The 11,478-nt window shown below is 36.5% G+C and overlaps 1 protein-coding gene and 1 long non-coding RNA gene across 2 annotated transcripts in view; one reads left to right on the top strand and one right to left on the bottom strand.

The window, feature by feature from the left end:
- USH2A (Usher syndrome 2A (autosomal recessive, mild)) overlaps positions 1-11,478 on the bottom strand; it is an 813,932-nt gene that overhangs the window by 445,707 nt on the left and 356,747 nt on the right. The window contains exons 26-28 of the mRNA XM_011987398.1: positions 6,634-6,907; positions 1,287-1,490; positions 1,079-1,159 (exon numbers count right to left, since the gene is read on the bottom strand). Of these exons, the coding sequence (XP_011842788.1) occupies positions 1,079-1,159; positions 1,287-1,490; positions 6,634-6,907 (559 nt within the window). The remainder of the gene's footprint in view (positions 1-1,078; positions 1,160-1,286; positions 1,491-6,633; positions 6,908-11,478) is intronic.
- The window catches only part of LOC105544792, a 16,587-nt gene continuing 5,765 nt past the window's right edge, over positions 657-11,478 (top strand). Inside the window, exon 1 of the long non-coding RNA XR_001006820.1 lies at positions 657-792. This is a non-coding gene — a long non-coding RNA (uncharacterized LOC105544792). The remainder of the gene's footprint in view (positions 793-11,478) is intronic.

The following is an 11,478-nucleotide window of genomic DNA, read 5'->3' as shown; positions in this document are numbered from 1 at the left end:
ATTGGAGCTTTCTCTTAGCCCTGAAGTTGAAAAGGATTTTAAGAGATCGTTCAGCTCATTGTCTTGCCTATAAATAGGTGATAATTTAAATCATCCTGGAAAAGTGTCAAGTTGTCCTCTTCTGGAAAATATGTAGGTAGAGAGTCTTCAAAATTATTCTTAGTTGCTCATCTCAGTATTTAATTATATTTTAGATTAAGAAGATTCCTCAAAGGATACCTGGCATAGTAACACACTGTAGATTAAGTATAAGAGAATATCTTGATGGAAACGCATCTTTAGACAAATTGTTACTCGCTAAATAAACTTTCTTACAGAGACATTAAGTGGCAATCATTTGGAGATATGTTCAGTTTCCTGACAAATATTTGACCCAAAATGGTAGAATGCCACTGATTCACAAAACTCTGTGCTGAATGCCTTCCTGTGGGGATATTATGGGGAAAGATTTTGTGGCCAGTCAGAAGTACAAAACAAGTCAATTGTCTGAAATTAGGTCTAATGTATACTGTCTCCTAGTTGGTTCTTTTCCAGCTCAAAATAAATTAAACCAATCAGCAATTTTTTCTCTCTGGGGAGAGTCATTCTAAGATTCGAATAGTCAACAACAGGGCAAACATCTGCAATGATGTCATAGACACACCTGATTCCAACCAGTTGCAGGTTTCCAATGCGCCTTCTATGAGAAAGTCAAGAGGGTGCCACTCCCTTCCAAGGATAATCCTAATCCCTGACTTCAACTTCTTGCTATATACGCCATCTGTAAAGGTTACCTATCCTTAAGCATATTTGGTAGGTGGGACTATTACATCCTTAAGACAACCTGAACTTTCCTTTCTTCTGCATCCTAAGAGGAAAGGATCAATTCTGAGTAAATATTTAGTGAATTCTTGACAAATCAAAAGCACTGATCTGCTAAGCATTTTAGCCATTGACAGATGTATTTTCAAATCAAGGCATGTTCTGTCAGAAGACTACAAAAATATTACTACTTCAGGGTAATAGTCCTTCCTTTTATATACATGCACAAATACATGCATGTGTGTGTGCACATATGCATTTGAAGGTAAGTATTTACCTGCTCCTGTTGTACGTCCTCGACTCCAGTCACTATATACTGAACCTCCTTCATGCGAGGCTCTCACCCGATACAGGTATTCTTAAATGGAAATAAGATGCAGCAAGATTAAAATAATACTCATATAGACTAATAAGGGACTGGCAGGGAGGGAAAGGGAGATGAATAAGAGACATGCAACATTTAATTTAGAGGACCTCCACATTACCTGTAAAAGGCTGGAGACCACTCTCGTAAACACTCTGCTCTTTTCCCTGGTAAACCAGAATGGAGTCATTTCCCCTGCAGTTAACAGCACTGTCAGTTGATAGGCATCCATCCAGATTGACTCTGACAGCACCGCTGGACACAGATGCCAAGTTAACGACAGCACCCCGTGTAAATTTAACATCCTTCATGCAACCACCGAAACCTAGCAAATAGTAAGGGATTAGTATTGCATAAAGGGCTTGAGTCATTAATTACCAATCATTTTTGTCCTCTGCAGTACTACATTTTGAGAAAGGGGGGTGGTTAGACACAATTGCCAGACTTTCAAGTCTTTCTTGGGAAACATTTTATGCCTCCTACTTTTTATCAAGCTAATTTGTTGCAAAGAAATATAGTTCTGTTATTTGGAAAACACATTCATGGATAATTCTAATTTAACTTCTGGTACTGAAAAAGCATTTATTTTACCTCTTTAGGCCCACATTTTCTAAATTCTGTTTCTTCCCATAAAAGAAAATTTAGGCAACTTCATATTATGGTAGGGGGATAGCCCCATGTCTCCTAATTCTGAAAAATTAAGTGACTATATAAGTCAGTTTTAAATGCCAAAAAATAATATTTGAATTAGCATGATTATTCAATAAACTCATTGGGGAAAAATACACTCTGAGGATTTTATGCAGAATAGCAGGAGAGAGAACATAATTTCAAAATATATTAGAATCCTGAAATATTGCCATGAATTGCATAACAATCATTTCAGAGGTACAGAATTTAGCCTGAGTTAGTTACATCAGCCTACGGAAGAGCTGTCACTATGCTCTATCGTTTTTCACAGAGTTCCATAATCTTGAATATACAAAATGGTCACTAGTTTTACATCCCCATTAGCACGACAGGGGCCAGCCTTCAGTGTTGGCAATAGCAACACTATGAGATTTCATGGAATGTGTATTCTACACAGGTGACCTTAGAACACCCAGTGTGTAGTACCATTCTGTGAAGTTTAACAGAGAATGCGGATGAAACAAATTTAGAGTATTCGCCACTTTTTTGTTAGACAGCAAACAAAAAAGGCATCCAGTCAGCCAGGGAATAGCAGTGGCTTTGAATTACATGCTATTTTGTGAAAACAGAGATCAGCTCAGTGAAGTCTGGCACTACTCTGCGCAGAAAACTGCACGAAATTGGGACAAACAGGACCTAGTTTGAGATTGCTGTAGCGTGCATGTTCTCTCTCTCTGAACAAAACACTGTAAAGTTTGAAAGGCCTCAAACACATGATCAGCTCTTTTCAAGATTAAAGCACAGCAGCAGGAAATGGAAATAAAATAGAATGCAATGCATAACAGTAAAATAAGTTAATAGTAACAATGACCATATTGTTCTCCTCAGCATTTATATGATGTGCTATTATGCCTTCTAACACATTAAGTTGCAGCCTATTTCCTTTTAAATGTCTTTTACTATTATCCACATTTTTTTTAGTCCTGACTGATCAATACTGCTAGTCTATCTTAAACACACAGTAGACACTCAATAAGTTGGGTGAATTGAATTGAGAGCAACGAAGCTCAATATAAAATCATTGACTGGCAAATTCAGAAGCTAAGAATTTTAATTTATTCATCAGCAGTAATTTTCTGATGGCACATAGCTGTAGTATCAAAATTCTCTGTACCCTGACTTCCCTACCAACAAAATGAGAACAGTGGAAGGGCAGCTTGGCAAACAAGTGCTGTTATAAGAAATCCCACATTATTTTTTGAGGGGTACATAGTTTTAGCTTTGCAGGATGAAAAGAGTTCTTCAGAGGGATGATGGTGATATCTACAAAACAGTGTGAATGTAACTAATGCCACTAAACTGTACATTTAAAAATGGTTACAGTGGTAAATTTTATGTTACCTATATTTTACCATAATGTTTTAAAAATTAAAAATTTAGGCCGGGCGCAGTGGCTCAAGCCTGTAATCCCAGCACTTTGGGAGGCCTAGATGGGCAGATCACAAGGTCAGGAGATCGAGACCATCCTGGCTAACACGGTGAAACCCCGTCTCTACTAAAAAATATACAAAAAACTAGCCAGGCGAGGTGACGGGCAACTGTAGTCCCAGCTACTCGGGAGGCTGAGGCAGGAGAATGGTGTAAACACGGGAGGCGGAGCTTGCAGTGAGCTGAGATCAGGCCATTGTGCTCCAGCCTGGGCGACAGAGCAGGACTCCGTCTCAAAAAAAAACCACAAAACACACACACACACACACAAACAAAAACAAACAAAAAAAATTAAGAATTTAACAAAAACCGTAATAAAAATTAATTCACAAGATGAAATTTTCAATTTGGGAAAGCCCAGGGAGATACGTCTTTCTTCATTTTGGAGATGAAGAAAAAGGCCCAGAGAGTTAGTTATAAAATGAAGTTTATAAGTAGAAATCCTCCTAAGGAAATGGTCCTGTGGCCCCAGGCCTTGGAGACTGCTGAGCTCTTAAAGCTGCTGAGCTCTAGTGCAGGGTCCTTCCAGTGGCATCCTTCCAGTGGCAACCAAAGAGTTCAGTTAATGTTGTCCCATGCTTTCAACTCTGTACCACCAGAAATGTTCCCCAGTCACCTAAAACATTTGAATGGGATGTGAGGACAAGAGGAGAAAGGGGATGTTTGTGAGAGGAGTAGAAATGCCTTATTTTCTTACTCCACTACCCTTGTGAGAATCCAAAAAAATCCCCATCCACGCCACTACCCCTGGGCCTCTAAATGCCTAAAAGGTAGCCCAGAGCTCTAGGGTGACTAATCAGAAAAACACTAGCCCTTCTTCTAGGGAAGGCAGTACTGCTGCAGGGTGCGTGACTTGGCAGGCCAGCTAACTTTCAGCCCCCACTCCCTCCCTCTCCATGGAGGGGATTGCGCAGAGCATTGCCTGTGAGACCACATGCCAGACCCAGTCATGCCCAACCTAGATGTAAATGATTATCCTCATTGATCATTCTAAGAAGATAAACTCTCATCATCCAAGCTGGCACATCTTCAGCAAATTATGTTGCCCAGCATTTCCAAAACAAGAAATAAAATTAGTCTTGTATCTGATTCGGAGAAGATTACAATGTTAGTGTATTAAAAAAAAAAAAAGTACTCATATGACCAAAAAATAGAGCTTCTGATGAAAAAAAAGGTGCTAATTAAGAAGCAGAGAAAAGGAAAAAGGTTTTTAAGACAATTGATAGTGAGTTGAAAGAAATACATTAAGTGAACATGATTCGTTTTAACTGCAATTGACTACGTTTATGCTGCACCTCTGTATTGTGACTAGTCTCCCTGATCATCGTATAAAACATGCAGTTATTTATATAGATCAGTGTCTCTTAAAGCATCTGAGTCAGAATCTTAGGGGACAGGGGTCCCTAACATCTGTATTTTTAATAACCATTCCAGGTGATGTCAATGTATCTTGAATAGTAATAATAATAGCTAATTTTGACTTCCATGTTCCAGCTACCATACGTCAATATTTTTTCAGTGTTTTGAGAACCACTGATATGGATGCTACTACACTAATAAACATTTAATATTACTCATAAATAAAATACCTTCCAGTATCACAGACTTAGTCATAGCATGTAGGTAAAATTATTCCCTTTGGGTCTATGGCGATATTTTAAACTTCTGTTATTATCTTACAATTTCAGTTTTAACCATGTCTTTAGGACCATGTCTTTAGAACAAGGCTGTATTTGCAGGGTTTTTGTTTCTTGTCTTCATTTTTTTTTTCCCCCAGAAGCAAACAGGATTAAGTAATCTCACTCATACAGAGGGTTTTCAAGTTCTTTCTAACCTCAGAAACCTGAAAACCTGGAGAAGTTCTTATACGAATGTAATATTTTTAGCTGCTGTTACACCTTAAGTGCCTTGAAAATGTCATTACTGTCTTACACCCCAGTTATTCATTAACTCCTTACTACTACCCTTCTAAAAGTCTCCTAAGAGCTTGCCATATATTTTCTATTCAAAGGCATTTAAATCTTTATGTACTTACCAAATAGGCAAAGACTGCTTCATGAAAATTTTAACCATTCAGGGTACATAGATTTTGAACTTCGTAAAGGACCGTTTCCACACCTGGGAGTGTGCTTGGTCCCATGCTGGAAGTTACTGTGCATTTCCCACTTTACAAAGGAGCATTGGCCAATGCCCATAAAAGAGAGCATTGATTGTATTAAGGAGAGTTGACTTTATACCAGGCTGCCCGAGAGAGACTTAGTGTCTTTCTATATGCTTACTAGCCATGTGACCTTGGGAAAGTTACCTTCCTCTCTGCTCTTCAGTTTCCTCATCTGTAATGAGGATATAAATAACAATGCCTAACACACTTGTTAGGAATAACTGACTCACCTATTCTCATGTAAGCTCTCAGAACCATGACTGTCACAAGAAATGATACACAGATATTGTTAGCCTTTTCAAATTATTTCTCTGATTACATTCAAATTTCTATGAGTTAACTTCTTACCTAAACTATAAGCAATGCACTTTTTCTTTCTCTTATGGTTACTGATAATCTACAATGTATAGATTTTCATGAGTATGTCTGGAATTCAACCAAATACACCCCACAGTTTTTTTCCACATGAAAGCTCTACTGAAAAACTATGGAGACAATTAGCATTTATGTCAAAGAAAGAAAAGGCAATGAATTGCATTAATATTTTTTACTAGTTGTGCATAGCGACTTCATTTATTTTTTCATCTGTAAATACAAATAATGATCAGTATTCAACATATGAGGAAATACATTTATATGCATTATATATAATTATGTATGTGTACACATATATTCATATATAATTATATATCTCACATATAATTGCATTATATATTTAAAATATGCATTATATGTGTATATCATATAATGCATATAATAAATATATAAATTACTAATTTTTCCATATAAATATCATCTTTGGAAAGCATCTCAGGTACCTTATTTATAATGAACATATTTATTTTAATATTTCTTCAGTAAATAGTAATTAATATATGTATATATAATTATATACCACATATATAATTACATGTCACAATAATAATATGTATATTAATTACTATTTACCCAGGACATATTGAAATAAATATGCTGATTATAAACGATGGCATACTGTTAAGGGTAACACACAAAATTATTTGAAAAAGTGCTCCATTAGTTTTTAGGGTTTAAATTTCTCCAGAAAAAAGGATGTTTTTGGGTGCTGCTTTTAGCCTGAGTCTATTGCTATCTCTTGAAACACAGAACCACCAAAATCTGTTAGCACCAGGGCTGTATGGATTTGTGAATTCCTCCAGATGGAACTTACCTTGTTCCAAACACAAATGTTGATAAGAGTTCAGCAGCTCCTGTGGGATTCCTCCCACATAAACAGGTGAATTCACCACCAGTGGCTGGGCTCCGGACTCCGATGCGTGCTTCATCAGTCCATTCATACTTGTTGATATGAAAGAGCCTTCCTTTTTAATAATGACTTTATTCCACTTTCCATTACAATAGGATAGTCCCAGTAATAGATCCACTTGTGTAAAGGCAAGACTGGTATTTAACCGGAAGCTCAATATTCCACTTTTCAGCTCCATCTGTATTTTATGTTAAAAAAGAAAGTAGGTATATAAAAAGGCTGCAGAAGGGCAGTTTGGGAGAGAGCAGAAGGACAATTTCTTGAAGAAAAGTAAAACAGTTGCCTGAAAGCACTCTATAGAAATGTGTCACTTTACCCTAAGTTTCTGCTTAGGAACATAGGAAATCCTTTTCAAGCTTATAGCTGACATGAAGAATGTTGTATTGATGTAAACAAATTCATATCTAGTAATGATTAGACGATGTGATGCAATGTTATGTAGACCTAAGGTTCATTTTTGCTGCAACATAGTTAAAAGATTAAACCCCTATGTAAGTGACTGAATGACTGAAGAGAACAGAACAGTTTGAACTATGACTCTTTGAATTTTTAGAAAATGAGAAAATACTACTTCATGTATCAATTTAATTTGGGGGAAAATATGACAAGACAATAAGAAAATGAAATGTCAAGCTTGATTAAGCTTATTTTAACTGGCTAGTGAACTCAATTTCAAATTTGTAAGACATATTTTGATTCAATATTTCAGTTTTATTCTAAATCTTTAACATAATTGCTTCTATGTGTATTCTATTAGATGACTGTACCATTTTCTAATGTGAACATATTTCACCCAAATTTTCGTAGTAAAAACTAAGTTCATAGATTTTCCTTCAAAATGTCTCCTAATTATTTTACCTAATATATTTTTACTTTGTTAGAAACATATCAGTGACCATAGGATATTTAAAATCTTGAGATCAGTTGTGTAAAGTAAAACAAATTAAATCATGCCAGACGCAAACTATGACTTTTTCCATAAAAGTATCATCTTCAGGAAGGACCTCAGGTAAGCAATTGTTCATTTGTCTATCCGCTTATTCGATAAATGCCGAGTCTCTTACAATGTGCCATATACCTGCTGCTCTAAGGTAAACACTGCTCCTAAGAGTCATGCTGTCTAGTAGCAGAGGCAAACGTGGGAGCAATGCTACAATCAAGACAGGAAAGGGGTAAAGTGAAAGCAGATAACAGAGAAGAGTTTTTGCTCCCTGGAAGTTGGGAAAGGTTTAAAGTAAGATTTTAGAAAGTATATCAGATTCATGGAGGGTCCCCCAAGGAGGGGGACTAATATGCACGACATGAGAACATCAGGTTTAGAGAAAGGCACCAACTTAGGTAAGACAAAGGGCACATATGGAGGTGGGAGCTGAGGTAGTGTCTTGCCAGCTATGTAGAAGCCAGATTTTAAAGGACTTTCAGTGATAGGAGGGTCTGGTATGGAAAGAGTGTTTGGTGTCTGTCTGAAACCAGAACTCATATTCTTTCCACTATTACCTTGCACTAAAAGCTTACCTTACCATAAATAAGAAGTACATACTGAAAACAAATCTCGTCTACAATTCAGGAAATGTGTTAGGAAATGCATTTAATTGTGAAAACATATTGAGAGTCATTAAAACAAGGATAATGATGATGCTGATGAAAGGGAAGACTCGATCTAAGAAGTGTTTGTAAAAGCAACTCATTAGGACCTGGTAAGAAGGTAAATGAGTTAGATGAATGAAGAGAAATTAAGAACACCTCTCATCTTTTTTGGATAAGTAGGAGAGTGTTCTGCCATCATCAGTTGTGAAAAGCATTTGAAAGAAAGGCTGAGGGTTGTTGTTGACAAGGAGGAGGGGGGAGTTCATTTTAGATATATTGAGTTTGAAATGCCTATAAAACATCCAGATGAAACTCTTTTTGAGGAGGTCAAACATAAAGATATGCAGTTTGGTGATGGCCAAGTAAAATGGAGAAAATACATCACAAAATAAATAAGATTATTCAGTGAGTATAAAAAGACTGAGATAAAAGGGAAAAGATTAGTGTCCTCAGCAAGACTAATGTTTTAAAGGGACAGCATGGTAGAAAACAGTTCTTTTAAGTGACAATGATCTCCTTAAAGGAGCTAAGAGAACTTAATGAAATCAGGAGAAACTAGTACTTTGGAAAATCAGTAGGGAAGAATGAGAAAAAAACAGAGAATAGCAGAAAAAGAACAAATAAGATAAGAAATAAAAATCATTGGACTAGGAAATGCGGGGGTCATTGACCACTTTAGAAAAGTGATTTCGTAGGAAGGTGCGGTAGTGGCAGGAGCCTAATGTACAGTCATTTTAGGGACTGAAGTGAGATGAAAAAGTGGCAATAACAAAAGTAACCGCTTTCAATGCACTTGACCGTGAAGGTAACGAAACGTACAGTGGAGGAGGCTTCATAGACAAAAGAAAAAACACTAAGGAAAATAAATTTCAATCATTCTATATATTGAGGGAAAAGAGCCAATTGAGAGGGAATAGTTGAACACACAAAGAGGGAAGACTATAGAACAAATTCTTGCAGAAGAAGGGATAGAATCTAGGATGATGGTAGACATATTTTCTTTAGTTGTAAGCATAGTAATTGTTCATTTGTTCCCCTGAATCAGTAGAGAGTTAAATTTGGCTTGCCTCAAATACAGTCAAGTTGATAGATAGAGAGATTGAAAGTTGAATATGTACACTTGTTTTTATCAGGAGAGTGAGGGACTACCTGATGACATTCAGGTTATAGTGTTTCTAGATCCTAAGATTCTTTTTCTTTCACTTTCTACTCCTAAAATATATTAGAAAATCCTGTAAACAATAGATATTGTTTAATAAAAGAATTGGAGAGCTCAAAACACGTTCTCACGCCCGTATTAGTTTTCCTATAGTGTTTAGCAATCTAGCTACTAGAACTGAGAAGCAAGGTGGCTAGACTGATTGGTCAAGGTTTGTGAAGCCCAATACAAGATTCAAAATCAGGGCATTGGTAGAAATACTGTTGAAGAAATACATTATGGTGGCTCAGGTAAGGAGCAAGTTAACTAGAAAGTGGGCTGATAGTCAATGGTGTCAATGCCTTGGTGAACTTAATGAGAGACTGAGAGAGCTAGAGGGATACGAGGTTATATTTTGAGATTTAAGGTTCTGGCAATGGAAACATTCTGAGTTTATCAAGTTCCAGGGGATAACCATGCATACTGAAGTATGTTAGTATAATAGAAAGAGTTGAAATCTGTGAGCAGCTTCAGTCCTCAGATATGGCAGACTGTAATGTACGTTTTATGAAAGACTGCTTCCTTTACAGTTGCATGGGAAGTGTTAAAAGAAAGCCAAGCACATAGTGAGCACTCAGTATATATTTATGTAAGTGTATTGATTTTTTTTGTTTGTTTGTTTTGAGACAGAGCTCTCTTGCCCAGGCTGGAGTGCAGAGGTGCAATCACAGGTCACTGCAGCCTTAGACTCCCAGTCTTCAGCAATCCTTGCCTCAGCCTCCCAAGTATTTAGAACTACCCACAGTGCCTGGATAACTTTTTACTTTTATTTGTATTTTTGCATACAAAGGGTCTCACTATATTGCCCAGGCTGGTCTCGAACTACTGGCCTCAAGCTATCCTCCTGTAATCCCAGGCTTCTAAAAGTGCTGGAATTATAGGAGCAAGCTACTGTACCCAGTCTTAATTTTTAATTTTTAATTTTTTTTTAGTAAAGTTACTTAAAGTTAACAGTATTATTTAATACAGTAACAAAGCAATGAATGGAGGAAGGTGGAGGGTGGAAGTGTGGCATAGTAAGGCGTATAGACTTCCAGTGCAGTCATATGGTCCTGAAGAGGAGGAGCCAAATGGTAAACATCTTTGTTTCCTCCACAGTATATGCATATGTAGATGACTCAGCGATGCTCAGTGAAGGTCACCACAGCATGAGCTCATTCACATGTTCACTCATTCATTCATTCAACGATATTGATTAACATGATAATTGCTAAGGCTTAGGCACTGAGGATACAACTACAAAGAAGAAAACCAAGGTCCTTGGATTCATAGACATTACATTTCAGAGAAAGAAGCCAACAATACACAAGAGGACAAATAAATATTTAAAGAATCAGAAATTCTAATAAATACTATGAAGGGATAAATTTCCATTTCCCTTCTTAGCAATACTGGCATTGTATATACTAGGAATGTAAAAAAAAAAAAAAAAAGAAAGAAAGACAAAAAGTGAACGTATCTTAGACTCTTAAAATCACCAAGACTTGTATTTAATTGTCTATTTGTGTAGAAATCAAGAATCTAAGGGTGAGATGTTCATATTTTTCTCCTGTTTCTATGCTAGTTCTTTAAAACAACTTTTAAGAATTAACATTTTTAATAACATACTTAACAGCGGTATCAGATTAATGATTAAAGACAAGGAAAAGCAGTTACACTTGCCCATTGTATTTAGAGAAATGTATAAAAATGTTTATAGCAGTCTTATTCATTGTAGCAAAACGTGGGAACAACCAATACATCATTGGTAAGAGAAGAGAAATACTACACAACCAAGAAAATGTATACCTGTGTGGACACATAAATGACTCAGAAACAATGTTGAGTGCTAAAGAGAGAGCATAAAACAAATTTTATAAATTTCAAAAGCCATACTGTTTTCCATAATGGTTGAACTAGTTTACAATCCCACCAACAGTGTAAAAGTGTTCCTATTTCTCCACATCCTCTCCAGCACCTATTGT

This window comes from Mandrillus leucophaeus, unplaced genomic scaffold (assembly GCF_000951045.1).
Source record: "Mandrillus leucophaeus isolate KB7577 unplaced genomic scaffold, Mleu.le_1.0 Scaffold309, whole genome shotgun sequence".
NCBI lineage: Eukaryota > Metazoa > Chordata > Mammalia > Primates > Cercopithecidae > Mandrillus > Mandrillus leucophaeus.
This window is presented reverse-complemented; position numbering and strand designations above follow the sequence as displayed.